This window comes from Penicillium riverlandense (assembly GCF_028828495.1).
Source record: "Penicillium riverlandense strain IBT 135883 chromosome Unknown utg000006l_segment0_segment0, whole genome shotgun sequence".
Lineage (NCBI taxonomy): Eukaryota > Fungi > Ascomycota > Eurotiomycetes > Eurotiales > Aspergillaceae > Penicillium > Penicillium riverlandense.
Genome location: NW_026643197.1, coordinates 406,344 through 434,338, shown reverse-complemented (window position 1 = coordinate 434,338; position 27,995 = coordinate 406,344). Strand labels below are relative to the sequence as shown.

The window sequence follows — 27,995 nt, the reverse complement described above, 5'->3', positions numbered from 1 at the left end:
ATGTATGCATATGAGCTTACTAACCAAACAACAAAAGCTATGCCGGGTTGGTCCCGAAATACTGCTTCTCATCCGTGATCAACAATCCCGCAATCGACGCACTGGTGAACGTGCTCAGCGCGCCAGTGATCATCGCACTAACCGCCACGCGCGAGACGTCTGCGCTCCGCCCGGGCGAGATCTGCGCGAGCACACCGATCTGGTTACCCAGGGATCCGATGTTGGCGAAGCCGCACAGCGCGTAGGTGGCGATTAGGCGGGAGCGGTCTGAGAGGTCGGCGTAGGTTTCTTGGGTTTGGAGGGCTTGGTAGGCGACGAATTCATTCTACAGCATCGTTATGTTAGATATCAAGATGGAAAGGAAGATGGACGGATCGGGAGGACATACAGTGATGATCTTCAGACCGATCAGTTGGCCGACCTTCACCAGATCACCGTCCCGAGAAACACCCAACAGGAACGCAATCGGGTAGCAGATGTATCCCACAATCAGCTGGATGGTCAGAGGCGGGTCGTTGATGTTCAGGTAATGACCCCACCACGTCAACAGGCCATTTACCAGACCGATGAGGGAGATGATGCACAGCAGCGTGGCGCCGATCATAGCCGCAATCTTCAGACCCAGCCAGGCGCCAGTGGAGAAGGCGTGCAGGGCATTGGAGGCGCGGTGCTCGTCGTCATCGGGGACGACGACGCGGCCGGCCGTGAGGGTTTCTTCTTCTTCGGGCCAGCGCAGTTTTGAGGCGGCTAGTGAGGCGGGGATACTCATCACACAGGATGAGACGAGGGCTTGTGGGTTCACGCCCATGGTGATGTAGGCGATCAGAACGCTTCCTGCGATGGTCGCGAAGCCTGAACACATGACCTGGTGCAGCTCGGCCATAGTGAGATGCGGGACGAAAGGCCGGATCAGCATGGCGGACTCGCCCTGTCCAATGAAGGGGGATGCAGCAGCAACGACAGCCTCGGCGCCGGAAACGCGCATACTCCAGAAGAAGAAGACGGCGAATTTCTTGATGAACCATTGCAGCACGTTGGTGTAATACAGCAGTTGGACGATCGAGACGAAGAAGAGAATTGCCGGGATCACACTCACTAGGAACCAGGACGCGGGCGTGACGGGGGACGTCAGTTTATAAAAGTCCTCGGCGGTCAAGAATTCAACGCCCTGCGACGCAAAGCCCAGCAGATCGCGTGCGAGACTCGACACGAAGGCAAAAATGTCGTATCCCGCCCCTGTGCGCAGCACAAACAGCGCAACAATAAATTGCACTAGCATGCCCACGATCACTGTGTGCCAGATGATCTTCTTGCGATTGCGTGAGGTGGCCCACAGCCCGAAGATGAAGACGGCCAGTCCGAACAGACTGACCGCGCGGTTGGAGCGCGTGTTATCCGCTGACTCGGGGGAAACGAATGCGCCGATCAGAATGACCCCAATGCATACCAGGGCCGCTCCGGGGACACGCAGTTTCTCTGGGATCACGCGCACGAATGGGTGGGCGGTATGGCTCCAGACGAAGTGCATGGGCCGCGTCACAATGCTGATGGGCACGTAGAAGAAGATAATGCGCAGCGTGATGGCCAGGTACAATAGAAACGGGATCAGCCAGCCGAGGTCATATCGGTGCAGAATCAGACCGGCAATCCACCAGCTACATACGATCAGTCTCTGACCCAATCCATGTTCCTAACGAAGCCATCAGAGTGGTCTCACCCGGTGAAAAGCAGCCAGATCACGGCATGCGCAAAATGGCGCCAGTGCTTGAGCACCCGGCGGTACCACGGGCGCTGGGCCGGGTAATTGTCCGCGGTCTCAATGTCCTTGTTGTCGTCGCTCTGGCTCTTAGGAGTATGATCCAGCGGCGTCGGGTCTGGGACATTGGCTTTCTCGAACGAGGCGTCTTTGGCGTAGATGACGTCGTCGTCGCGATCGCGCTCGGCAAAGGCCGTGTGGTGGAGGTGGGCATGCTGGTGCTGGTGTTCGGGCTGGAGCGCTGGGTCAATCTCGGACTGGGGCGCGACGTGGTCGTCGTCTTTGTTACTGTTGCGGTCGGACATGTTGTGGGTGCAGGCCAGACCAAGTGCTCGTTGAGGAGCCTTATGGGAGGGAAAGAGAAGAAAGAAGAAGAAGAAGAAGGGGTTTCGGGGCTTCAGGCATGTCTAGTGCGCCCGTGTTTAACCCCGTTCAGGACTTGTTCATGTTTTTGCGGAGAGTAACAATCAACCCTAACTCACTGATAAGCCGCAGCCACTCACGGGAGCTCCGACGGTGGGCCGTATGTAACCTTAGCGGGATCAACCCGGGGGGTCGTGTGCCTGTTGGTTAGGATGTTCAATTGATGTATTATGAGTTTTGACGGAAACAATTGCAACAACTGCAAAGAAGTGGTGGGCTAATGACCTTCCGATAGACCTTGATAATTCAACTTCAGTCGGACGCTCTCCCAACGGATGGATAGTCCATTTCGCTTAGTTTCGGGGCGAATTATCGATTCTGGAATCTGTCCGGCGATCTTGGCGACAGTGCATCTTGGCGACAGTACACGACTGCCAGTCACGTTGTTGGAATCCCTACGTGTTCTAGAGCGCGGCTGATTCTGTGCCAGTCAGCAGATCCTATCCGACCGAATTGATATCGATGTATCACTCGACCAGTAGCCGCTTTGTGACACGCGTTGAACGATTCCGAGTAGCCTTGAAAGCCATTTTCTGCGCCCGATGTACCTTCACCTAGCCCTTGATCTTAATAGGCCGAAAGTCAAGGCTATAACGTATAAGGCTATCACCACTCCTCAACCTAACAACACTGAGATCATATCTATATGTGGAACGCAGGGGTTGTGGGATCACCGGTTCTGCGCTGGAGAGCTCCCGAGCCGGAGACGACCCTCCCGTCAAACCCGATGCCGATGGGCCACCCTCTCTAGGAGATCTCCTTTTTTGCCTGCAATCACAATTAAATAGAGGCCGCTGGTGATCAGGAATTTTAGGTGTCGTTCCTGCAGCTTCCAATAGAGCGTGGATCCGGTTGTGAACCACGTTAGACAGGGGACCTGAATGCCCGGCGGGTACTGGGCAGATCCCATCTTTGTTGCATCGACAATATCAATAAAGTATCAACAACTTAATTTGCCAGGTGATTAAAGCCAATATTAATGAATATTGAGCCAGTATCTTGCACATGCGGGGGGACGATCGGGGTTTCTCCAAACGGAAAACAGCCGAAACCCTTTTGCTGTTGAAAAACCCCCAAACCCACCTAAAGATGTGGGGATCTCCTGGGGGTGGGGGAAGGGGAGACGGATTAAAGCAAAAGACCTCTGCATAAAGCTTGCAAGCGCCTGATTTTTCTTCGCTTTCCTAGGCTACCAGGACACCATGGCGATCCAAGGGCAAGCTCTATGTATCTTGATGACCGTCACCTGTGGTCTGTCATATCTACTCTATGGATATGATCAAGGGTTTATGTCAGGAGTTCTGTGAGTCTGCAAATGCCGCTATTGAACTATTGTACACGTTCCAACTGCAATACAGACTGGTCGATGACTACCTAGTCGTTATGGGCAACCCGTCTTCCTTCATGCAGGGTCTGCTCTCGAGTTTGTATACGCTGGGCTGTTTCTTCGGAAGCATCACTAGCATGATATGCAGCGAGCGACTCGGTCGCAAGAACCCGATCTTGATCGGCACCTGCTTCATTTTGGCTGGTGCCACGATCCAGACCGCGGCGTATTCCCGCGCTCAATTCCTTGTTGGTAGGATTGTGGCGGGACTGGGAACGGGTCTCAACACTTCTCTTATCCCTATCTGGCAGGCTGAAACATTACCTGCTCGCAAAAGAGAGAAATTCGGGGCGTTGCAGTACGTGCTGGTTTGTACTGGAGCCTCCATCAGTTACTGGATGAGCTATGCACTATCATTTTCCAGAAATGAGCCTTTTCAGTGGAGGTTTGCCGTTGCGGCGCAGTGTGTTTTTGGCGTTTTGCTTTTAGTTATTGGTAAGTCTAGAAGTATTGTGCCTTGTTGCGCTTGGCATTTCTATTCCATCATAGCCATCTAACAATCGTAGTGCCTTGGATGCCAGAGTCTCCTCGATGGCTTTTTATACATAGCCGAGCAGATCAAGCTCTAGCAGTCATAATGAAGATGCATGGGACACCAAATGAGGATGATGAAGAAGTCCAGACAGAAATTAGATTGATCAATCAGGCAATTGAGCTGGAAGAGCGCAACGGTGCCAGCAAGTGGATTCACCTGTTTAAAAACGAGAAGGAGACCCAAAATCTCCGTCGCGTCTTGCTGGGATGGTGGTAAGTTCCAAGTGTGTTCCCTGTTGTGGGCAAACCTGTCTAACTATGTCTAACAGGCTCATGTTCATGGTAATGTGGTCTGGAGTATGCAGCATTGGCTACTATATTTCGTACTTGCTGCAGAACTCTGTTGGCCTAGACCACAATCTCTCATTGCTGCTTTCTGGTTTCAACGGTCTTTGGTACTTGGTCTCAGCCTTAATACCGTTCGTTCTCATCAAACATATCGGTAAACGTTGGTGTCTCATGATCGGCGCTTTCGGCATGGGCTGCTGCTTTCTGACTATGTCCTTGACCATTCGTTCTGGGACATATTCTGCATCTATCATCTGCGTGATTGCATTCTTTCTCTATTATACTTTCTTTGCGCTCGGTTTCCTCGCCGTGCCATGGCTGTATAATGCCGAGATTTTGCCTTTGCACCTACGCTCGCGAGGCAATGCCATCACCACATCGTCTAACTGGATCTGGAACTTCGTGACAGTCATGGTGACTCCTTCCGTGATGAGCAAACAGGGCTGGAAGGGGTACTTGATTTTCACTGTCTTCAACTTCTGCTTCATTCCTTTTATCTACTTCTTCTACCCCGAAACCACCGGCAGACGGCTCGAAGAGATCGATGCAATCTTTTACAAGACCAGTGCCATTGTTGCTGGCACTGAGTGGGCTAGGAAGGGCAAGTTTGAAACGACTCACCTGGATCAAATGTTACATGACAGTGAGATTGCCAAAGCAGCTATCTATGCCGAAGATCTTTGAAGGCGAGATAACAGTCTAATAAGCATGAGCTGAACCTATGGACAACCTCACAACACTTTCTCCCTTCTTCAGGCTGTAGAATGGAGTCTTTGGCATTTCCCCGAACGACGAATTCGAAAAGTTGTTACCCGGAAATGTGAATGAGCATGGTCCGGAACTTACCGCGGAAAGTGGGAGGACGAAGTCTTATTGGGGCCGTGCTCCAATCAACCTTGTCTTGTCAGCGGTCCTCGTAGGCAGGATATTTGCCACCAGCATAATTCCAGTTACTACGACTATTACTTTTTATCTCTGATTCCCATCGTTCCGCCTTCCTTGCCCATCTCCATTTTGAGTACATCAAGAAGTCTACCGGATGATGAGGGCTGGGTCTGCCTGCCGTAGAACTTTAAATGCAGTGCTAAGTTTTGAGAAGTATATAACGGCCCTGGAGGCCGCGTGAGAAGGGCTGTATGGTAGACAGGTGAAGGAAGTGAGCCGCTCTAATTCCAGAAAATGGTTTGACCTCAGGCCGCTCCGGTTGTCATATTCTATATCAACAGTTGTTGAGGATCCCTCGACAACTTGTTTTCACCATAGAATTCCTCCATCCACACCCGCACAAGCGTCGTCTTGAAAGAGTACGCAGACGCACTAGCACTGCGACTTAAATTTACTGAAATTACTGCCCTGTATTTATTTGTTAAGAATTGTATTCTCATCCGCGTCCTTCCGACCCCAAATTCGAACTCCATTTGTCAGAAACGACGTTACTATGCAAAACTCGACCCCCTAATTACTGACCAAAATTGGTTTAAATAATTTTTTATTTTTGGTGTTTTAATTGACTGTCAGTTTAAGCCTTTGCAGAATCAGAGATTCCTTCCTTTGCGATTTGTACTTCAATTCATTTTGGGACATCGTACGTGCTAGTTTTGACACCAAGTCCTGCAATAAGCCCCACATCCTCCCCGCACAATCGTCTTGTGTACACCCTCCACATCATGCCGTTCCCACTGCAAGGTGATTGGTTGGGCATTCGGATTTTGATGGATACCTTTTTATGTATGGAGATGAACTAGCTGGATGGATACCCGCCAAATCTCCGCGCTCTTGCAAGTCTCCCAGTTGCTTGCTTGTATTGGGACCTCTGGCTGGCTCCAAATTAAACCTCTTGACCCATACCAAAGACTAAAACGCTGTTCGTGGTCATCACACTCGCTACTGTACAAGCTTATACTGTTATACCTGGATAGTGAGCATACGCCTCAGGAGAACCTCTCCATTACTTTCCGCTGCACGCAGGACGATTTTCCCCGAAGTTTACCCAGGCCGAAAGCTAAAAGCGCCACTAGTTACAAAAAGGTCCCATAGGTCCCTCTGCAGCAACGGAAAACATGTTCTCAACATATGTGCACGGATGTGGGGGTAATTTATCTGTCGTTCATCATTTCTCGATTGGGGAAATCCCACAATGCTTGGACAGTATTCAGGGTCAACGGAAGAGAAAATACTGGCTCCGGAGTTTACGGCCACTCAGGTCATCATCCGCGGAGACCGATGGTCGGCGTACCTTCCGGGAGGGAAAAATATATAGAGTAGCTTTAGCCGCCGGCTCCGAGTAGTTGTTGCTCAAGGACTCATAGTGTACTGGCTAAGGCACGGTTGACCGTAGGAGAGCACCATGGTTTCTGCAAAGCAGCTTGGATTGGCTGCGGCCATTCTGTCATTATGTGAACTGAGCAATGCGAAGAGTAACATTACTTCTGATACGCATTTCTACGGCCAATCTGAGCCGGTGTACCCTTCGCGTACGTCTACTTACCTTTACTACAAGCTTGGGTTCACTATGTCTAACAGTCCTCAGCAAATGGCACAGGATCCGGTGATTGGGCCCAAGCTTATCAAAAGGCCGCAGCTATGGTCTCCAAGATGACTTTAGAGGAGAAGGTTTGATACCACTGTGGAAGTCCACCTGCGCTTTTTCATCAAGGCTAATGAGTCCGTTTGAAGAACAATCTTACATACGGCGTTTCTTCCACTGAAAATGGATGTTCCGGAATCATTCCGCCTGTCCCTCGTCTTGGATTTACTGGAATGTGTCTCCAAGATGCAGGAAACGGTGTACGCTACACGGACTTTGTGAACAGCTACCCCAGTGGTATCCATATCGGTGCTAGGTGAGAACTGAAAAAAAAATTAATCTACAGAGCTATTCTCAGCTAACACGTGTCAAAGCTGGAACAAGTCTCTTGCCCACGACCGTGGCTGGTACATGGGTGGTGAATTCAGGAAGAAGGGCGTTCAGGTGGCCCTGGGGCCTGTTGTTGGGCCACTGGGAAGAACCACTACCGGTGGAAGAAACTGGGAAGGTTAGTGCTTCAGAATATGATTGCGTTGCATGGCCTAATTTATCAAAGGTCCTTCCAATGACCCCTACCTGGGTGGCGCTATTGCCGCTGCCACTGTGCAAGGAATTCAGGGCCAAGGTGTGATTACAAGCGTGAAGGTCAGTTTATGCCCAGGGGTAACTGTAACTTCTTGCCAAAACCAAAAGCTGATATTGAATGTCCACAGCATTTCATTGCGAACGAGCAAGAATTGTATCGTAACCCCACTGTCAATTCTGACAACCAAACCGTTGAGTCACTCTCGAGCAACATGGATGATAAGACGATGCATGAGTTGTATCTTTGGCCTTTCCAAGATGCACTTAAGGCGGGAACAGGAAACATCATGTTAGACCTTAGCTAGCATGCACCCTACGAAAGACGTGGCTAACGTATGATCAGGTGCTCGTACAATCGAGTCAATAACTCTTATGCCTGTCAGAACAGCAAGACACTGAATGGTCTGCTGAAAACAGAGCTTGGCTTCAACGGCTTTGTTGTAACTGACTGGGGTGCGCAACACTCTGGGGTCGCATCAGCTCTAGCTGGCCTTGATATGGCTATGCCGAACGGCGAATCCTTCTGGGGCAACAGTCTCACTGAAGCCATCACCAACGGCAGTGTACCTGTGTCTCGTCTGGATGATATGGCAACCCGGTAAGTGATCTTGTACCATCATACCTTTTTACAAAAGGTGTTAGTGCTCATATGTAATCTAGGATTATCGCGGCTTGGTATAAAATGGGTCAAGACGACTCGAGCTACCCTAAACCTGGTATTGGCATGCCTTACAACGTCAGCGAACCTCATAACATTGTGAATGCCCTCCACCGCGACGCGAAGCCAACGCTTTATGATGGCGCAGTGGAAGGTCACGTCCTAGTCAAGAACATGAACAATGCTTTGCCACTACAGTCGCCGAAACTGATCTCTGTATTCGGATACGACGCGAAGGCCCCTGATCAGTACATGCCTGATGGACAGACTTTGATCGGCAACCCCTGGGAGCTTGGCTATGAACCGGCTGTCTTCCAACTTGATGATGCATTTTCTTCTAGTATCATCAATGAGCCTTACTATTTCCAGGTTGCGTTTAATGGCACGCTTAGCGTCGGAGGTGGTTCTGGTGCGAACACAGGACCATACTTGAGTGCTCCCCTGGACGCTCTTCAGCAACGTGCCTACGAAGAAAATACAGTTGTGATGTGGGACACTGCAAATACACCTGGTTTGATGGGCTTAATGGAAGCATCAGATGCCTGCCTAGTCTTTATCAACGCTTTTGCTACTGAGGGCTTGGATCGTGCCGGAACGCATGACGACTACTCCGATGCCCTAGTGAATAAAGTAGCAAAGACCTGCGCCAACACAATTGTCGTTATCCACAACGCCGGTACTCGTCTAGTCGACCAGTTCGTAGACAACGAGAATGTGACGGCAATTGTCTTTGCTCACCTTCCCGGGCAGGACTCTGGCCGTGCTCTAGTGTCTCTGCTTTACGGCGACGAGAACTTCAGCGGCAAGCTACCCTACACTGTCGCTAAGAACGAATCCGATTACAAGAGCTACTACCACACTGGTGCGATCACCCCCTATGGGCTTTTCCCTCAGTCAGATTTTGATGAGGCTGTCCTGACGGACTACCGCTACTTCGATGCCCATGATATCATACCTCGCTACGAATTTGGCTTCGGTCTCTCCTATACTACCTTCTCTTTTTCCGGTCTCAAGGTTTCATCAGTGAAGGACGGCATCGGGGCATATCCTTGCGGTGCTATCGAGCAAGGTGGCGCTATTGATCTGTGGGACACTGTTGCAACAGTCACCACCACTGTTCACAACACAGGACGCAAAGCCGGCGCTGAAGTAGCACAGATCTATGTTGGAATTCCCGGTGGCCCAATGAAGCAGCTCCGTGGGTTTGAGAAGGTCATGATCCCAGCGGGCAGGTCAACCAAGGTTTCTTTCCCGTTGACTCGCCGCGACCTTAGCACCTGGGATGTTGTTGCGCAGAAGTGGTTGCTCCAGAGCGGGAGCTATAACATTTACGTTGGATCTTCCAGTCGAGATCTTCCCCTGACAACGACCATGAAGGTTGTCACTGGCTCTAGCTCGTGAACGCGAAGGATTCGGTTTTAGGATTCGGCGAATCTACCATTATCCATCTGCAGACCCTGGCTTCTCCAATCGTTAAGCGCACAAGATGTAAATCTCCCCCACTATTCCCATTATAAAATAGGGGTAATCTACTCCGTAGATAGCTGCAATCTCAGACACTTCTTGACCCCAATATAGGGTCATTGGCCCCTTTCGGTAATAGTGTATACTAGAATTCTCTCTTCCAACACATAAGTAATGACCTTGAGGGTGTTTGGGGAAGGGGGGAGGGGTTCCTTCTGCTGTAATCCATGTACCCAAATTACTTACTAATAGAGCTTCAAATCGCATAGAATATACAAGTCAAAGGCTGCTATGTTTGCACTGTTTAAGTGCCTCAAGAACGGCGTCGGGCATGGCTTATGATGGGCCGTCCATGGGTCTGTCGAGGTCTAGCTCGCTTACATGGCCGGCTCTCTCGTGGAATACGTTATTAGACTGTTTTGTCTTCGAAGGTAGCATCTGTTGGTATTCTTCTACTTATTCTAGAACAAAGGGGGGCTAACCTACTAGAGAGTAAGCACTAAGCCTTAACCCCCTGTACGAAGGAATTTGATGTCTACTGGATGATGATCATCCTAAGTTGCATATCAGAACCCTTAGACCCTATGCCCATGTTTTTCAAGAGCTACGGAGGTTGGTTAAAAGGGAAGAACCGTTACGCCGGAAAGCTAGTTCATAGGCCAGACTGAGCTTATATTATCTAGATCTATAGATATATGGCAAGCCCCGAATCTAGCATCTCTAGAAACAAAGTCGATAAATTCTATTATGTAAACAACAAATCATAGTAAAGATATTTATCTAGCCTTCGCGTGATAACCGAAGAACTTGTGTTTTGAAGCTATTTGGCTATTTTCCTCAACCCTTGTGTGAACCAGGATTATCTTTTCCCTCCTCTTTTGAGGATTAATTTCGAGAAAACAACACTAAGACACTGCGTGAAGCCACAGGCTAGTGTTCAAAGTATTAGGAGATTCCAGAACAGCAGAGGTACATAAAATTGCGGTTGCCGCCAGGATTGTTTGTTTTGGACGAGCAGTCGTTCTGTTGCAGAACTGCTACATTTTCTTTAACAGCTAATCAATCTCTATTGCCTGCAGTTGCATAAATTATTGAGGTGTTCCAAAATTCTAAAGGACAACAGATCAAAGTTCGGCACATACAGGAGTTGCAGGGTCAGATCTCCTTGAATCTTGGCTTTCAATTGAATCTCGATATCAAGATTCAGATCCAACCTCAGCCTGAGCTGATCGTTGCTTTCTGGATTTTTTTTCGTTTCAGTTGTCTCTGTCACTTGATTCATAGCTGTATCATCTGCATCTGGAACGTTATGTCCTACTTGTCCAACCTCTCTGTTTTTAGGCGAAGAGCTCAGGACCTGTTGGACGCGGGTATCATCTCTTCGTGTTGGCGCCCTATCAGGATATCTTTGTTGACGCTCAAATGCATTAAACTGCTCGGGCTCGGGCTCGCTGGATTGCGTCGACTCCTGACGAACCACTCGATGCCGTTGTCTGGCGGGCTCCGGGTTTACCTCCGCTTCCTCGGCGGATTGGTCGTAGTCCACACTGTCCTGAAATTGCTCTTGGGAGACGCTGTCCGATATTTCCTGGGGAGAATCGGCTCCTGATCTCTCTGAAACTCCATTTTGTCTCTGTTCGCTTCCTTTACTTCGTTGTTCATCTTCAGAGATCGGCCCCTTTCCGAGCTTCGGTGGTCTGAGTTTCGGCGGTCGTCGTTTTTGTGACGTGCTACCACCCGCACGACGATTGTTAATATTCTCTTGCGTATCCTCTGCGGACGCTGGCATGGAGGGTGATGGATTAGACATGATAAATCATAGGTAGAGGAGGTAGTGGGAGATCTTCGCGCATGGGGACATGACACTTTTCTAACGTGAAACCAAAAGACAGCACCATTTACGTTTGTGGAACAATTTCGCCTCCTGACGTCAAGTAGAGGACATATTGGAATTAGACCTTCATCTACAACAATGATATCATTCGATCAAATAGATCGAGAAATCTCGATGACTGGGCCCGGTCGCCCACAAACAAGCGATACGTGGCGAGACCAGAAACAAGAAACCATTCAACCCAGCCAGTTGGGAAACTGGAAAAGTCGTGAAAGGAGTGGTGAGGCTGAAGCTTGAGCTAGATCCTGATATTGAAGTCGATCTAAAAGCTAGGGTACGGGGGTGGCACATTAGCCACAATTCAGCCTCATACATGGGCGCAATCCCTAGACACATCTTCTGTGAATGGACAAGATCCAGCCATCCACTGATTAAAATATAGGTGGCTTGTCAGGTAACTAACTAAAGAAAATGGTGCCGTCACTGTTGTGGCGAATGGGTGTGGCGTAGAGGCCTTCCAGCCGCTCTCCGGCTTCATTGGCCCGTGGTTTTGTTCACTTATTTGACGGTGGGGGTGACGACATCTACCCTCTCAACTTTGGGAACCTAGGGTAGACACCCCCTTAAACAAGTTTTTCTATCGCTTCAGAGGAAGAGTGATTGGGCCGATCGTCGTAATGATGCCGTCTTGTGCTTCGGTCATAATTTTCATCTTTGTTGAGGGATGAATACGTGGGTGGCTTGTCTATAGAATCGATCCATATAAAAATCCCCGGGATCCTAAACCATTTATGTAGACGAGGTTATCAAGTATTGAACGCTTTCAAAATTTCCCTATCAAACACCATTTGCGATATACCAGTACCATACTTGCGGGAAAAGACAACCCCAAAAAACAAAACCAAAAACAAAGCAACACTATAGCGGCCCAAATGGCATCTACCGAAGGGCCGACGGCGACTAAAAATGCCTTGCAAAAGGGTCAACCTTCTCAAAATGCCCTCCCTAACCGGAAAAAGCCTAACTTGAAGTCTCCCAAACCTGCAAACCCTGCGCGGAAGTCGCCTGCCGATGCGAAAGCCGACAGCAATGCGACCAAATCACCAGGTCTCTCAAGTACGAAGAAATCATCTCCAGCTCCCAAATCGAAGGGCCCGAACAAGTTGCAACGTGCCAAAGACGTACCAAAGTCAACAGACAAGCCTCCAGTTCCAAAAGAAACCGGAACGGACGACCTAAAACATGCAGAACCGGAACCTCTAAAAGAGTCGGCCGACATGGAGAATGGCACGATCGATTTGCAAGACAACGAGCAACAAGAAAGTGAGGAGCAACAGGAAAGTGAGGATCAACAGGAAAGTGAGGAGCAAGACGAAGAACAGAGAGAAGACGCAGCGACAGGCCGTCCGAAGGCTTCTGGGTCGCAAGCAAGCTCGACTTTCCAACGCGGCAAAGATGCCGCCTCGTCCCTTTCAGGTTTCGCCAATAAGGCCAAGAATGTTCATTCTCAGCTGCCGGCCCCCGTTAAGCAAGAAGCTGCAAGTCGCATGCAGAAGGGTATGCAGAATGTCACGGACAAGGCCCGGCCAGCTGCAGGTGAAGCAGCCAGCAAAGCTCAGGAGATCCCAAAGGGTGCACCCGATCTGCCAACTGACCTATCTGCTCTGTCTGGCCTTGAAGTCGGTGAAGATGGAATGGTTCTCGATGATAATGGCAATCAAGTCGCTCGACTGGCTGAGGGTGAACCAGAAGACCTTGCTGGCCAGACTATTGGCGAGGATGGTGAAATCCTAGATGAGGACGGAGATCTGATTGGGCGCGTGGAGCTTCTCAGCGAGGATGCTGCAAAGAAGCCAGAAGAATTTCTGGATGCGAAAGAAGGCCTGAACTTGGAAGATCTGGCAAATCTGCCTATCACGGAAGACGGCTCAGTCAAGAATAAATCCGGTCAGGTATTGGGCAGACTCGTCGAAGGTGATCCAGAGGACCTGGTCGGTTCAACCGTGAATGAAAAGGGCGAAGTTCTCGATGATCAGGGTGAATTGGTCGGCCGCGTTGAACCTGTTTCTTCCAGTGAACTTGGCGATACAGCAGGCGGCATGCTGCCGGAATCCTCTATTCTCAAAGACAGAACGATCAACGACGAGGGCAAGATACTCGATGAAGAAGGTGGCCTCCTGGGCCAAGTTTCGGAAGGCCAAGACCCGACAAATCTGACCGGTAAAGTGCCTAACGAGCAGGGTCAGGTCCTAGATGACGCCGGGGAAATTATAGGACAGGTTGAAGTGGTACCAGGGGATGCCGCTGACACAGCAATGCAAAAGCTCCAGGAAGACACACAAAAGGCCAAGGAGGGCGGACAAGGGGTACTCGACGATATCTCTGTCCTTGACGGTCTTCAGGTCGACGGAGAAGGTCAAATTGCTGATTCAGATGGCAACGTTCTCGGTGTGCTAGACCAGGGTGATTTATCGGAAGTCAACGGGATGACCGTGAACGACAAAGGTCTGATCATAGACGATGATGGCAACATTCTAGGCAAAGCGCGATTGGTAGCTCAAGAATCAGCCGAGAAAGCTGCGCAGGAACTACCGCCCATCTCCAATCTAGAAGGCCTCAAGTGCAACAAAGCTGGCAAAATTGTCGATGAAAACGGGGAGGTTGTTGGTGAACTTACCGAGGGTGATCCTCGAAAGCTCTTCCAAGCCGGTGCACAGCTTGACGACCGTGGTAACTTTTGGGACAACAGAGGTAACGTCATCGGCAAGGCTCAGACCATTCCCGTGGAAAAGGAAGAGGAAGACAGAGGACCATTTGCCGATATGGAGGATATTCATGTCGCAGAGGAAGGCTGGGTTTGTGACGAAAATGGGAAGAGGGTGGGAAAAGTTGTCGAAGGCGAAATTCGGAACCTTCTTGGACGGGCTGTGGACGATGACGGAGATATCCTGGACAAACGAGGCAATTTGTTGGGACGCGCAGAGCCCTGGGAAGAGCCGGAGCCGGAGGAAGAGGAAGTCGATCTTTCGGTATTGGAGGGACTCACTCCTAACAAGCTGGGTAACGTTATAGGACCAGATGGAGTGCCGGTTGCGCGTGTCAGCGAGGGTGACCTGAAGGCAGTCACCGGCAGGAAAGTCGACGCTGAAGGCCAGATCTGGAGTGACGATGGCAAAGTCATCGGGCGGGTCACACTCATTCCTGAGGACGAACGCGAGGGCTTATCGCCATTCAGCGGGTTCGGAGAACTGGTGGTTAAGAAAAATGGGTTTGTTGAGGATGAAGATGGCAGCATTGTCGGCAAGATCGTCGAAGGCGACCCTCAGAAATTACAGGGTCTCGCTGTGGATGACGACGGGGATATTGTCGACAAGCGAGGCAATGTCAAAGGACGGGCCGAGCCATATAACGCACCGGAAGAGGACCTGTCCGTTCTGGAGGGGATGAAGGTCAATAAGTTGGGAAACATCGTGGATGAAAATGGCTCGGTTTGGGGACGCGTTACTTCGGGGCACGTCAAGAAGCTAGTCGGCAAACAAGTGGACGCGGAAGGTCAAATCTGGAGCGATGACGGGAAGGTGATAGGCAACGCTGAGCTTATCCCTGAATCTGAGCGAGAACAGCCTGAAGGCATTTTCTATGGTCTTGATGGCCTGATGACAGCCAAGGATGGAACGATCACGGACCCTTCCGGCCAGGTTGTCGGGAGACTGGTTGAAGGCGATCCAGCTCGACTTGTGGGTCGTGCTGTCGACGAAGACGGGGAAATCGTCGATAAACTTGGGAATGTCATCGGCCGGGCAGAGCGATGGACTCCCGAGGAGAAACAGCGTGAGATCAACCCGATGAACGGTCGAAAGGTCAATCGGGAGGGCGAAATACGCGACGAGGATGGCAATCTGATCGGTAAAGTCACCGAGGGCAACCTTAAATCTCTGGTGGGCAAGACCGTCGATGACAATGGCTACATCCTGGACAACGATGGGAACAAAATCGGCGAATGCACCCTCCTGGAAAACTTGCCTGAAGAAGAACCCGAATTGTCTCCCGAGGAAATGGAACAGAAGAAGAGAGAGGAACACGACCGAGATTTGGCGAAGAAGATGTCGGCAATTGTGCAGCAGACATTGGATTCGGTTGAACCACTATGCAAACAAATCACCGAGGTAAACTTCTCTTCGAACACCGATGGGTGCCCGTTACTGACGACTTTACTAGCATCTTGACAAAGCCGATCGCACACCCCGTGAAGAACTCGACGAAGAAAAGCTGGTGAAGACGGTGAAGCCTATAATTGAAGAGGCGGGGAACATGTTGCAGGAATGCAAAAGTGCTCTTCGAGCTCTTGACCCCGATGGCCAAATTGCAGCCTCAGCCAAAGCCCGGAGTACATCACATGAGGCCACTCCAGAGGAATACCAGCTGGCCGATCTACTAAAGCAGCTTTCTCAGACTGTCACGACTACGATTGACAATGGTCGTAAGCGTATCGCGGACATGCCTCATGCAAAGAAGAAACTCAATCCCTTATGGGCCCTGCTCTCGGAACCACTCTTCCAGATCATTGCAGCAGTGGGTCTGCTTTTGAGTGGCGTGGTGGGCCTTCTTGGACGCCTTCTTGATGGACTCGGCCTTGGAGGACTTGTCCGTGGACTTCTCGGTGGTCTAGGAATTGACAACCTCCTCAGCGGTCTCGGCCTGGGCGATGTCGGCAAGAGTTTAGGTATGTCCGGTTGAAAGATTGCAAGCAGCTATCGGAATTGGGGGGAGTATACGAGTTGCCAGTCTGCAATCTATATTTATGCTATCGTTCTGGTCGCAGTGGCTTAGGTTCTATGTACATTATTCTTGACTTTCTCTCTCCTCTTCATGCTATTAACAGCCTTCCACGGTATTCTTGTGCATTATGGGATTCGCTAGGGAAATTGAAACGCAAATTTAAATTGACGATGGCTCCCTGGTGTAATGCGTGGTCTGATCGATCGAGGTAGCGTAAGACCGTCAATGCTGACGGAATCGTGAATATTTCCCGCATGCTGCTGTACGGCAGGCGGTAGTGGCCTTCGATCAAAACGATTTGTTGCCGGAAATTATAGAATCGTAGTGAAAAACAGGAGTACATGATCGCTCATAGTAATTAGAGTCTTTCGTGAGTCCTACCACATGCATTTAGTAATACCCTAGAGGGACCCAGCTCTGCTGCGAGGAAGCAAAAGTAAGTCTCAGCGAATCTAATATCTCCCGTCCACCTACGCAGTTATTGGTATGCGTTACTCCGCAGGCTCCATAGTATTCATCGGCTAGTACACGAACGGACAAACTGCGTTCCCTTACATTACAGTACAGTAGACATCGGAGATGTATGTCGTGCATGCTACTACGGGTGTTCCCGAGAGTGGATGTACTGGTTCCGTGGAACCCCATTCCTAAATGCATGCTAATACGGCCTCTATTTCCCCTCTAACCCTCCATCCATGACTCCATTTGCTCAGCGACAGCGAATTGGACACTGCACGTGACTCAGAAGCCATGCCATAGTGCAACCTGCCAGGTAGTGACTATATCAGCAGTGGAACTTGGCATTGGGATGCCTCAGTGCGTGACTTCAGGTTGAAAAATTTCTGGCAAACAGAGCCGAGGCCCTCTAGGGTATTACTAAATGCATGTGGTATGACCCAACAGAGTTTCACGATTTTGTAATCTCGGAAGTTTCCCGCCTTAGGCATCTAGTGGGCAGCCTAACGGCACTCAATTTCTCCTTTTGGACCCCGACTCTTTACAGCCATTCTTGCTCCACTAATATAATTTTAAATAAAGCCAGGAGAGCTATCCTATTTTCTTGTAGAAACAAAGTGACTCCCTCCCAGCTCGGACGATGTGGCGCGCTACGTTATTTTTCAGGAATCTTTATCTTCGAATCGCTGTGACCTTCCTGCGGGCCGTTTTCAAATTAACACGTCCTGCACATGTTCCAAAGCATCTACATGCCACTCTGCAAATTCCAAGTCGAGATGCCAGCAGAACCATCACGGCCCATCTATACAAGAGAGATACCACATCTCCATCTGTTCCACAGCCAGCTTTGATCAATTTCCATGGAAGCGGGATGATTTTTCCTGCTTTTGGCTCGGACGATGAGTTTTGTCATCACGTTTGTCAAAACACAGACTACGCAGTGATCGATGTCCAGTATCGGCTGTCTCCCGAAAATCCATTCCCAGCTGCCGTGAACGATGTTGAAGACGTTATCCGATGGGTCTTAAGACAGCCAGATAAATATGATCTGACTCGACTAAGTACCTCGGGCTTTAGTGCTGGAGGGAATCTTGCTCTCGTTGCTGCTAGTGTTCTCCTGCCTCAAGATACTTTTCGCTCAGTTCTTGCTTTCTATCCCGGAGTGGACTTAGCAAAGGACCCAGCGGAAAAGATCGCACCCGATACTTCCGGAAAGGCGATTCCTCCCCGGATAGCACGTTTCTTTAACAGTTGTTATATCCCTGTGGATATCGATGCACGGGATCCTCGCATTTCGCCACTTTATGCAGACCCAGCACTATTCGCTTCTAGACTTTTGATGATAACTGCTAGTCGCGACAACTTGGCGCCAGAGGCTGAAGAGCTTGTTTCTAGGGTTAAAGAGCAAGCCGACCATCATGTCGTCCATCAGAGAATGGAGCATTGTGATCACGGCTGGGATAAATCTGTGAAAGCAGGACCTATACAAGAAGAGGCCAAAAGAAGGGCTTACTCGATGGCGATTGACATGCTGAGAGATTGAATGCCCCGTGTGAGAATTTCTCTTTGGGTAATTAGAGTTAGGGGAGGCACATGGAATGTATGTCAATACTACAATCTAAGTACTGCCAAATCCGTAAATCCGTACATATTCAATAAGCATATGAGACACTGTTTGTCGTGATTGATACTTTGGACCAGTGTGCCGAGTCTGAGGAACACGCTCTTCGGCTTCTATCCAAAGTTCTCTCTATTGGCCCACACGTCAAGAACTTGTCTAGCTCGCCCATCTCGACTACGTTCGAGGCGTACTTTGTCTCGACTGAGAAATCGGAGATCTATCATCGGAGCGAGGACATTTGAATGTCCCTTGACTCGCACATAAGCCAGCTGACCTAGATAATTAGTTTTAAGGATAGATCTTATCTTCGATGAACGATTGCATCACAAATTATATCGTATAGTACGCGAAACAACGACATGTTCACTCATCAGTACCTCTCCATACCTATCAGACTCCAATGTTCATTCGTCATATTTCCATTCCGGGCCCTGCCCGTGTCAACTTCACCTGGACTCCCTCAGAGTCTAGCTTTGGCATCGCCACTTGGTAATCATGTTGGAATGCCACATCACTTGCATCCGTCCTCCAGAGTGTCATGTTGAACCCTTGAACCAGTGCCGCGATCACAAGGTAGAGCTCTGCACGAGCTAGCTCAATCCCTAAACATTTCCGCCCGCCTTTGGAGAATGCCATTTGGAATTTGCGGCGTTGTCGTCCTTCTTCTCCAAGCCAGCGCTCCGGATCGAAGGTAAATGGGTCAGGAAAGACCGACTCGGCAGTGTGCGCACTCAAAGTGGAGATGCTTATCGGGGTTCCCGGTGGTATAGTATATGCTTGAAAACCTGTCCTTGGAGATTTGACGTGTGAAGATGGAGTGTAAGTTAATGGTTCCGGGGCAATGCGCGCAGTCCGGGCTGTCACGCCAAAAGAGAGACGGTTGCCCTCCTCAATCACGGCAGACAGGTATGGCAGCTTTTCCAGTTCGGTCCAGCTACCGGCACTTGGAGCGGTGCTGAGCTCAGCGCGCAATTTATCATAAATTATAGGATTTGCCACTATGTGGTAAAATATGATCGAGAGCGTTTGAGCAGGCGATTCAGCTCCCGCTAGGACAAGTAGCGCACCCTCTTGTTCTAGTCGAAGCAGAGTTTTTTCGGAGTCTGGCAAGGAAGGTTCATCTAAAACAGAATCATACACAGACTCTTTGCCGGTTGGTCCGAGGAGTTTATCACCGCTATCTCTGGACTGTTTTGAGTTCATGATCTCGACCAGTTCTGCCCGCACTCTCTGGTTTATATGTTAGCGTCGAAAGTAGGTCCAGGGGAAATGCCGACTTACATCAAACAGATGCAACAAGTCAATCAAACCGGGAGGCATCATTGGTCTGCTGATTGAATGTGGAAGAGACTCCAAGAAGTCCGGAATCCAGGGCAGGTGCTTATTCAAGTGGATTCCCTGTAACAGGCTCTTGCTATTGCGACGAAGCTCGGCTGCTTTGATTTCATCCCCCAGAATATCCGTCTGGTGGGCGAATAAAAAGTTGGTAACCACACTAGTTTTCATTAGCATGGCGTCATTTCCGTATTTCTTTTTCTTTTTCTTTCTCGTTCTTCCTTTTTGAGGATATTCTAGGGGAAACATACTCATTGGAGAAGGCAAAGAACACATCTGATAAATTGACTGGGGTTTCCGACGATGCATGTCTCGCAATCAATTGACACAACTGGTCGACCTTTTTTAATATGTGGCGTTCAAAGAAAAGCACATTCCGTTTACCAAAAAAGGGCGCTAACGCATCGCGTCGAAGTTTATGCAATTTGTAATCTGCCGTCGTTCCGACCCCTCCGGGGACTCGAAGTGCTCTAAGCTGGCGCTCATATTTGTTTCTTGGGACCATTGACGGGGCATAGACAGTGTCTAAGTACCCAACATCGTTTATATGGATTTCATCAGGAGTGATGCGGATTATGGGACCTAACGATCATAAGCTACTCTGCTGCCACCGGCTCAGAGGGCATACCGTATTTTTTGTGCAACTCTTGGATCTTCAAAATGTACTGTCCTGGTTTGATAACATCAAAATAGAACTCGTACCACCAAGTTGATGCCGCGAGGCGTGGTCCTGGAATAGCAGCCAATGGATGGAAATAAAGACGCCGAATTACTTCGGCCACTGTCCATAGCAACAAAAGGACCACACTGGTCTCTATTATCTCAATTAAGGCCATCGAGCTTGGTGCTTTGGGACCAATAATGTAAAGTTGAGGGTCACAAAAGAAAGGGGAAAGGGCCGAAGGAGGGGGGTTTAACATAAGAGATGGATAGTGTTTAAGGCCCGATTGGGGGCCAAGTGAGAGGGAGCGTATCAGCGAGACGCGCAACTCAAAATGTTCAGCTGGTATTGGTCTTGTCAGATATTTTACATTTCCATCCAGTCTGACAGGGATGATATGCAGGCTATCTGCACCTATTCTAGATAGGCTTAGCGTGGCCCTGGCGTTAGGGTCTGAGGTCGTGTGTGTGTAAAAAACATGGTAGCCAATTTCGAATCCTAGTAGAACTATCCTTCCCTCAATTATCCAATCAATCACATCAGCCTGAACGACTGTACGTTCAGCAACAGATCTCTGTGTAGTATTCAGAACAAGAATTACTAAGTGGCTTTTTATGCAATTTGCGCAATGATGTAGGTATGAAAGCTTAAATTTAGCTGAGAAATAGTAGGGTGATAGATCAGCTGGTGAACCCATTCACTATTACAGATTCATTCAGACTCTTCGTAATCCATGGAAGAATTATCAATGCCGTAGATGCAGCCACGGTGACAGCAAAAAATATGAACATCTGAATTCTGATTAGCGATCCGCGAGGACAATATTTCAAGCGAGCTTACGTAGAGCCCAGACGCTGTGTCATCTAAGACATCGGGGATGTAAGGTCCCTTCCAATAAAGGGCCTGAAGAAGCCCTAGTCCAATTAAGTAAACCAGAAGTGATAGATTGAGAAAGACCCGCGGAAGATCAACCCAAAACAGTATCAACCGTAAGCCTTTGTCATTGACCATTTTTCGCGAGTCTAGCTTATCTTTTGTCTCTTTGGATAAGCCAGCGAAGAACAGTCTAATGCCGTCAGCAGATATAATTGAAGACAGGGCAAAGGCCACATTGAATGCAGTGAAAACAGTAAACACTGAAAGGATTAGGCTCGTAACGAAGACAGCGGGAACTATCCAATGGATGTCCTGCATGATGGGGGCGAAGAGACTGGTAGCAGAGACAATGGCCAAAAGAGATCCCTAAAATATAGAGCGTAATTAGCCAATGCAAAATACTCTTGGTAAGGCCACCTACTGTCACGCCTACTACCTGCGTAATAGATATTTTTGAGATTTGGAATTCCTTGCAAGCATCGTTTCCATTGTTGAGTATTGATGTGCGAAATCTGACGGCGAGTTTGCCACTAACGCCGAAACACCAAACAAGGAAATTCAATGTAGTTTCCTAACAAATGTCAGAAAGTGGAAAAGATAAAAAAGGATGAATTGGTTCTCACACTCATGTTTATTGCACTTCGCCTCTTATTTTCTGTGTTTGTAGGTGTAGTAAACAATGCGATTTGGGCGGGCTTGGAGCCACGTGATCGTTGAAGATCCGCTTTGAGCCGAATTGGCAGCGATGTTTTAAGAGCCGCAAATAATTATAATTCTGCTTTACCTAAAAAGCCCCGACAATCCGGTGCAACTGTTATATAGTACTGTCAATTATTGGGCCCGAGAAGCTGACATAAACTCTAATTTCAAGCTTGTTCCGTGCCAATTTTGTGAAGTCATTCTGATGCGTAGACTCAAACACGTCATGAGGGATCATCCTGGACCGCAATCAGACGTCGTTGTAAACTGGGATATACTTCGATTCCCAATAAATAATATTGCTGTCATCCTTTGGCGTAGGAAAATAGTGTTTGTGAATTTGTTTAAGAATACAGCTAGGGATCATGGAATCTAACCTGGATTCTACAAGGAACAACCTCACGGATGAAAGGTAAAGTAATGTAGACAACATCTTTACTTAAACTAATGTTGGCAGTCGGGGTATTGCACAAAATCATAAACAATCGAAGCCATCACCTTCGGACAGAGATCGGAAACCGAAAATCAAAAAGTCAGAGGATAATGCTGATTATGGATCTGCCGAGAAGCAGCCACCACCAATTTCCGCTATTCCAGAAGTACCTAATACTGCCGTTGCTGGATCGACGGATAACACCCCTATTTCTGTGCGAATTTCGGCTGCTCTAGAGGTATCGAATACTGGAGAAACTGCACCTGCGGAAGGTCAGCAACCCGTTTTGCGACTGTCAACAAACATTCCATCAGCACAATATACTGGAGTTCCTGGATCTATCAAGATCCGCCTGTCGCCTCTGGATACTTCTAATGGAGACCATCCACATCAACTTCTATCTAAGCCAGGACAGGGTATCTTGATGATCTTGGCGGTAATTGCAGCTATTCTACTTTCCCCAGTTCTGCTGGTCATTACATTTATTTATCTAGTTTTAGGTGACCCTGGACATTCATATTTCTAATATTGAATATCATTGCCAGATCACTTATTGTGACAGTACATATTATCCAACAGGGCGATCTGATGCCAATCTTGTGCTTTCTAGCTTCGCGTTCTTGACGTGGCTGTCGATATCGTTTAGGAAACGTTTAGGAAGATGTGAAGATCAATGGAACTTGAAGCACCACAAATGCTAGCCAATATACTTCCTACCCGTGTTAGTCTTACGAAGCGTGAAGGATTAATGAATGAATTTGCCCCATAAATGACTTCTAGGGCTTGCTTGACGGACCCTCACTTAGGATTAATCGAACTAGCGTTATCCACTCGATATATAAACAATGCATAGGATCTCTGTTCTCATTATACTGCACCTCAACCGCCTATATCTTTTAGGCTCGGCGCTTCCATGCGAGGGTCACTTCCGGCTTCCCGTTGTACTTCTCCGAACTCTTAAGTTTCCATTTACTTCATGACGCTGCTCGAGAATCATCTCAAACGACCCCTAGTCTTTATCATCCTTTTATATTATGTGCTCTTCTAGTAGATAGTCTGCTACCGCTGGTATTCACTAGTTGAAGTTATACAGGTCAGCTCGTCGGTAAATTATTTTAGAGCTCCTCGAGTAGTAGCATATTCCTGAGCTAATTTTACCTAGACACTTTCCGCTCGAAGTTTCCTGAAGAATTAAAGTACTTACTGAAGCTTCTATTCCTTTTAGAAACAACGGAATGCAACCAGGGGCAAGTCCTTCCTAGTTAGAAAAAGCAAAGACAAAACGACACAACGGAAAGCACAAATTTTTTGGCCGCTACAAGGAAGGCCAATCAATTACTAAACCATCAGTCAGTGGGAAAGTTACCAGAGATTAGAAGAAAGAGTATAGTATTGCTGAGGTGGAAGGGGAAAAAAAGGAAAGAGACATACTGACAGCAAAGCCAGCGTCAAATCTCCATGGATTTTCGCTTTCAGCTGAATCTCAATGTCCAAATTCAGATCCAGCCGCAGCCGCAACTGTTCGTCTCGACCACCTTCGTCCTTCTCTTCCTTCTGGCTACCGCTCAGGGCGCCACTGCCCAGGACTCCACCGACAGCTTTACCCGCGGTGTCCGTGGCTCCACTCAGTGCGTTGCCAGCGGTGCTCTGCACCAGCTGGCCAGCCTGGTCGACACCACCCAATGAACCGAGGGGTCCTCCCTCCTGCTGGCCCTGCTGGCCCTGCTGCAGCTCAACCTGACGGGTGCGTCGCGTGCGCTGGCGTTGCTGGGGACGGTAATCCATGTCGCTGCGATAGATGGATTCGGTGTCTGATTCCTGGCGGTGGGGAGGGGGACGGGGTCGGCGGCGACGGCGGTTGATGCGCTGGTCTCCTGGTTCTTGTTCTTGTTGGGGTTCTTCTCGAGTTTGGTCTTGACCCTGGCCTTCGCCCTGCTGGGTAGTCTCGTTGCTGCCCTCGGGGTTTGGCTTAGACTCTTCCTGTTCGGGGTCCTGCTCGGAAGGTGGCGGGCTTCGCTCTTGCTGAGCGGGACTGTTCTTGCGTAGCTTCGGAGCACGCTTCGGCTTTGGGGTGGTGGCCTGGGAGTCCGGGTTTGGAGTTTGAGGTGTTTCCTGGTCAGCCATGATGGAAGGATAAAACCTAGAATGTTGGACGAGAAGGGAGAATATGACTTGGGGCAGAAGATCAGACTTGGTGTAGTCAAATATGATGATACTTGCTTCGCAGTCTGACCGTTTATATAAAACAAGTCACCATTTGCTGCGCCCATAGGGGGTTGCCTCCGACGTCAGGCAACACCGTGGTTTACAGGTCGGGCGTGATCTATTCCATGGGTCTGGAATATGCGTGAGGATGTATTCATACTTCAGTAGAACATTTACCCCGGTGGGGCTCCGGTCGGCAACCGTTGGATCGACAGCAGCAGACGATCCCTGTCAGAGGCCAATCAGCGCAGTGACTAGCAGAAATAAAGTAGATCAACTCGACGTATCCCATGATGACAATTCGAGGCAGTTGCTTTTCTGTTGATTTGAGCCACTGGCACTATCCCGGGGTTCCCTTGGAAAATAAGGAAACAAAACTTGTTTGGCCCCCTTCGTCACCACGCCACTGAACAGCCTGCCACCGCCTAGACTAGTCCTCCTTTGATTATACTCACTCTATGCCACTGAAAGACGCACTCACCGTGCATCATGGCCACCGCCGAAAAGACCCAAGATCAACAGAAGCAATTTCCCGTGCCGGACGAGGATGACTACTCGTCCGGCGAAGGGGAGTATGACAGTGGTGACGACCGCGGCGAGGAAGAAGCATCCCAGCAGCGGAATAAGCGCCGACGACGACGAGGGCCATCGCAAGAGGATGATGAAGAGGACTACTCAGATGAATACGACGACAATCCCTCCGATCAATATGACGATTATTCCGATTACGATGATGATAATGATGATGACGATGACTATGTGATGCAAGGCAAGGCGTTGCAGCCGTACCAGCAGAACAACATGGAAATGCAGAAGGCAAGCGGCAGTTTTAGCCCCGCGCCGCAACAGAAGAATAGCCCCGCCAAAAATGATGGCCTGAAGTTGAGGCTGGACCTGAATCTGGATATCGAGGTCGACCTCAAGGCTCGCATCAATGGCGATCTGACCCTGTCGCTCCTGTAAGTTTTGTCCCCCTCTTCCGTGTTCAGTCGCTCAGACAAGATTAGAAGTTAACTTTTCTCGTTGAATTGCGGTGCTTAATTTTTTTCTAACTGATGTCATCAATATATGTGTCTCATCTCGTGTATATCAGGACTTCGCTGTCCGAGGAATTACTTCGAGGCAAAGACCAAAGACTTGTTAAGGTTAATCTTCTATATCAAAAAGATATGTGAATCTTTAGATAAAGTGAATTAAGTCGCATCTGAAGTAGTAAGTTACAGCCAAAACGAGCACCTACGATGTCCCAAAATGGAAGTGCAAATCTCCAAGAAATACAATTCATCTATTGTTGTCTGATCCCTTAGAGGTTCAAGGTGACAGCCAACTTAAATGCACAAAATAAGATGTAAGCCACATCACGCTAGTAATTAAGGGGCCAATTTTGGTATGGTTATCCTGGGCTGCGCAAAATGGTCGTGAGGTGGTAGTGAAACTATTACTTGAAATGGAGGCGGATGTGGACGCGAAGGATTCTGAACATCACAACATCACACACCATCTTCCTGGACTGCCGATCATGGACGCGAGTGGGTGGTAAAGCTATTACTAGAGACAGGGATGGCGGATGTAAACTCGAGGGACAATTAGGAATGGACGCCATTGTCCTACGCCACTCGGGATGGACGGGAGGCGATAGTGAGGCTATTACTTGAGAGAGGCTAGGTGGACATGGTCCTGAAGAAACCTAGAGGCCACATATCATTATCCCTGGCTGCGAATTATGGATATGAGGCGGTACTAGATATATTACTTGGGGCCTGGCTGCGAATCATTTATTGAAGCAATTATTAAGACAGAGCAGGCGGATGTAGAAGGCTACTCTTTAGTGCATACGAGCATGATACGTTCCTAATTTTATGCCTTTATTTATTATTGTGTAGCCATATAACTAGGTGTACGAAGTGCTCTACATAGACAATTCTATTCTTTGTGGAGGGGTCCGTAGCAGTATCACACAAATTCAGGAGTTCTTCTGTAGTGCTTTCGCTCTGCCTGTAGTGATCTTACGGCCCGCTTGGAATTCGTGGGTCTCCGGCTTTTTTTGACTGTGGTATTTCATCTATGATCTCTAAATTTCAAGATTTCCGCCCTCCAGCCACACCTTTGCTTGCTTATACAAAAGATCATGCTTGTCACCTGACGGTGTCCCCTTATGGCGATTGTGACCGGGCATGTCCTTAATCACAGAAACGTCCATTGTCTTCTCTTGGCAATAAGCAAGGAACTTGTATCCTTCCGGGTATGATGCCAGCTTTGTATCGTCGATCTTGGGTATCTTGGAAGGATTCACTGGGATGATCTTGTCCTTCTCATACCAGTGACGAACAAAACGTGCACCCCATCGCCCATCAACCTTCTCAAAGAAGAAGCAAAAGCGACAGTCACACTCCACATCAACCTCAACCCCATCTATCACGAATCGTTGTGTAATAGTGGCCTTCATCTTGGTAACTGCTCGGTGACCATCTGGAGTGATGTCTGTAGTCGTCCCATGACAACGGTGCATGATAAAGGCACCCTTATCCATGCCAGCTTTAGATACCTCAAAGAAATCGGTGAATAACACCTTGCCCGACCATGTGGTGTAAAGATAGGCCCCCTCGTGAAATATGGATGCAAAGTTTTCCCACTCACAAGCATCGCTGCGAAGACCAAGTCAGTCGAGGGAACATTAATAGACAACTCCAAGTAATGCCGTTGTACACGGGACGATGGAAGAATTACCGGTAGCAAGGCCATCCCTCGGCCAGCTCTCGCAGCTTCATTCTCTCGAGCAACAAGTTGTCGGGACCATTGTTTCGGAAAGAGTGTTCCGGATACCAGCCTTCCGGAAGAGAATGGAGGTCAGGCATAATGGTAATATTGATGTTATTTGAAACAATGAATGCTCCCTAACCACAGTTACCCTCTCCAGCTTGGACCTACTTATATGTCAGACCCCAAGTTATTCTGTATCCCAACCTAACTTGCCGAGTGCGGGCCTGGTATTGCGGAAATGCCGTGCAAGGACGGAAGTCGGTAGTTCTAGGCTACTTTGGGGCCCGGAGGGTTCTAATAGATCCGTGACTTGGCCAGTATGTGCCAATCCCATCTAATTTGCTCATTTACTGGTCAAGAGAATAGCACATCGAAATTTCACGTGCATTGCTGATGCCGTTTCTCGGCTGATACTTTCCTCCTAGATCTAAATGGGCTTATTTACACCATTCTGTTAACAAAACACACACTAATAACCCCCGACCAAAGGAGTGGGCACATCGGAAATCCCGAAAGCCCCTACCCGTGCCCGCTCTTCCACGGGAGTTCCGGAACTTCTCAGCTGCTCCGGCTTCAATCTGTCGGGCCCCGCATCAGAATCCCTCACCCGATTATGTAGCTGAGACCAAACATAAGAGTAAACTTCACTACGGAACGCGTGGCAGAGTATTAGGCTAAATCCAAATCGGAGCAAATTGATGTTCGCGACGATTG

General features: G+C 48.9%; 9 protein-coding genes across 9 annotated transcripts; 4 read left to right on the top strand and 5 right to left on the bottom strand.

The window, feature by feature from the left end:
• Nucleotides 1-37: 37 nt before the first annotated feature.
• N7474_006413 (NupC/NupG family nucleoside CNT transporter) lies at nt 38-2,061 on the bottom strand (the record flags this gene model as incomplete). The annotated part of the gene is made up of 3 exons (XM_057197823.1): nt 38-325; nt 389-1,670; nt 1,718-2,061. The coding sequence occupies 3 exons, from the start codon at nt 2,059-2,061 to the stop codon at nt 38-40; spliced, it is 1,914 nt and encodes a 637-aa protein (XP_057051263.1).
• A 1,320-nt stretch (nt 2,062-3,381) lies between these two features.
• N7474_006412 (uncharacterized protein) lies at nt 3,382-5,072 on the top strand (the record flags this gene model as incomplete). Its single annotated transcript, XM_057197822.1, has 5 exons — nt 3,382-3,482; nt 3,538-3,864; nt 3,931-4,001; nt 4,073-4,313; nt 4,370-5,072. 5 exons carry the CDS (start codon nt 3,382-3,384, stop codon nt 5,070-5,072), a joined length of 1,443 nt encoding a protein of 480 aa, XP_057051262.1.
• Nucleotides 5,073-6,735: 1,663 nt separating this feature from the next.
• Nucleotides 6,736-9,559, top strand: N7474_006411 (beta-glucosidase; the record flags this gene model as incomplete). Its single annotated transcript, XM_057197821.1, has 8 exons — nt 6,736-6,862; nt 6,919-7,001; nt 7,065-7,231; nt 7,290-7,423; nt 7,472-7,560; nt 7,629-7,789; nt 7,844-8,098; nt 8,161-9,559. 8 exons carry the CDS (start codon nt 6,736-6,738, stop codon nt 9,557-9,559), a joined length of 2,415 nt encoding a protein of 804 aa, XP_057051261.1.
• A 1,129-nt stretch (nt 9,560-10,688) lies between these two features.
• Nucleotides 10,689-11,411, bottom strand: N7474_006410 (uncharacterized protein; the record flags this gene model as incomplete). The annotated part of the gene is made up of 2 exons (XM_057197820.1): nt 10,689-10,695; nt 10,765-11,411. The coding sequence occupies 2 exons, from the start codon at nt 11,409-11,411 to the stop codon at nt 10,689-10,691; spliced, it is 654 nt and encodes a 217-aa protein (XP_057051260.1).
• Nucleotides 11,412-12,388: 977 nt separating this feature from the next.
• Nucleotides 12,389-16,193, top strand: N7474_006409 (DUF3659 domain-containing protein; the record flags this gene model as incomplete). Its single annotated transcript, XM_057197819.1, has 2 exons — nt 12,389-15,622; nt 15,675-16,193. The coding sequence occupies 2 exons, from the start codon at nt 12,389-12,391 to the stop codon at nt 16,191-16,193; spliced, it is 3,753 nt and encodes a 1,250-aa protein (XP_057051259.1).
• Nucleotides 16,194-18,723: 2,530 nt separating this feature from the next.
• N7474_006408 (cytochrome P450) lies at nt 18,724-20,152 on the bottom strand (the record flags this gene model as incomplete). Its single annotated transcript, XM_057197818.1, has 3 exons — nt 18,724-19,542; nt 19,594-19,807; nt 19,899-20,152. 3 exons carry the CDS (start codon nt 20,150-20,152, stop codon nt 18,724-18,726), a joined length of 1,287 nt encoding a protein of 428 aa, XP_057051258.1.
• Nucleotides 20,153-23,651: 3,499 nt separating this feature from the next.
• On the bottom strand, nt 23,652-24,440 carry N7474_006407 (uncharacterized protein; the record flags this gene model as incomplete). Its single annotated transcript, XM_057197817.1, has 2 exons — nt 23,652-23,654; nt 23,748-24,440. The coding sequence occupies 2 exons, from the start codon at nt 24,438-24,440 to the stop codon at nt 23,652-23,654; spliced, it is 696 nt and encodes a 231-aa protein (XP_057051257.1).
• A 570-nt stretch (nt 24,441-25,010) lies between these two features.
• On the top strand, nt 25,011-25,484 carry N7474_006406 (uncharacterized protein; the record flags this gene model as incomplete). The annotated part of the gene is made up of 1 exon (XM_057197816.1): nt 25,011-25,484. The coding sequence occupies one exon, from the start codon at nt 25,011-25,013 to the stop codon at nt 25,482-25,484; it is 474 nt and encodes a 157-aa protein (XP_057051256.1).
• A 1,108-nt stretch (nt 25,485-26,592) lies between these two features.
• Nucleotides 26,593-27,376, bottom strand: N7474_006405 (uncharacterized protein; the record flags this gene model as incomplete). Its single annotated transcript, XM_057197815.1, has 2 exons — nt 26,593-27,166; nt 27,249-27,376. The coding sequence occupies 2 exons, from the start codon at nt 27,374-27,376 to the stop codon at nt 26,593-26,595; spliced, it is 702 nt and encodes a 233-aa protein (XP_057051255.1).
• Nucleotides 27,377-27,995: the final 619 nt, after the last annotated feature.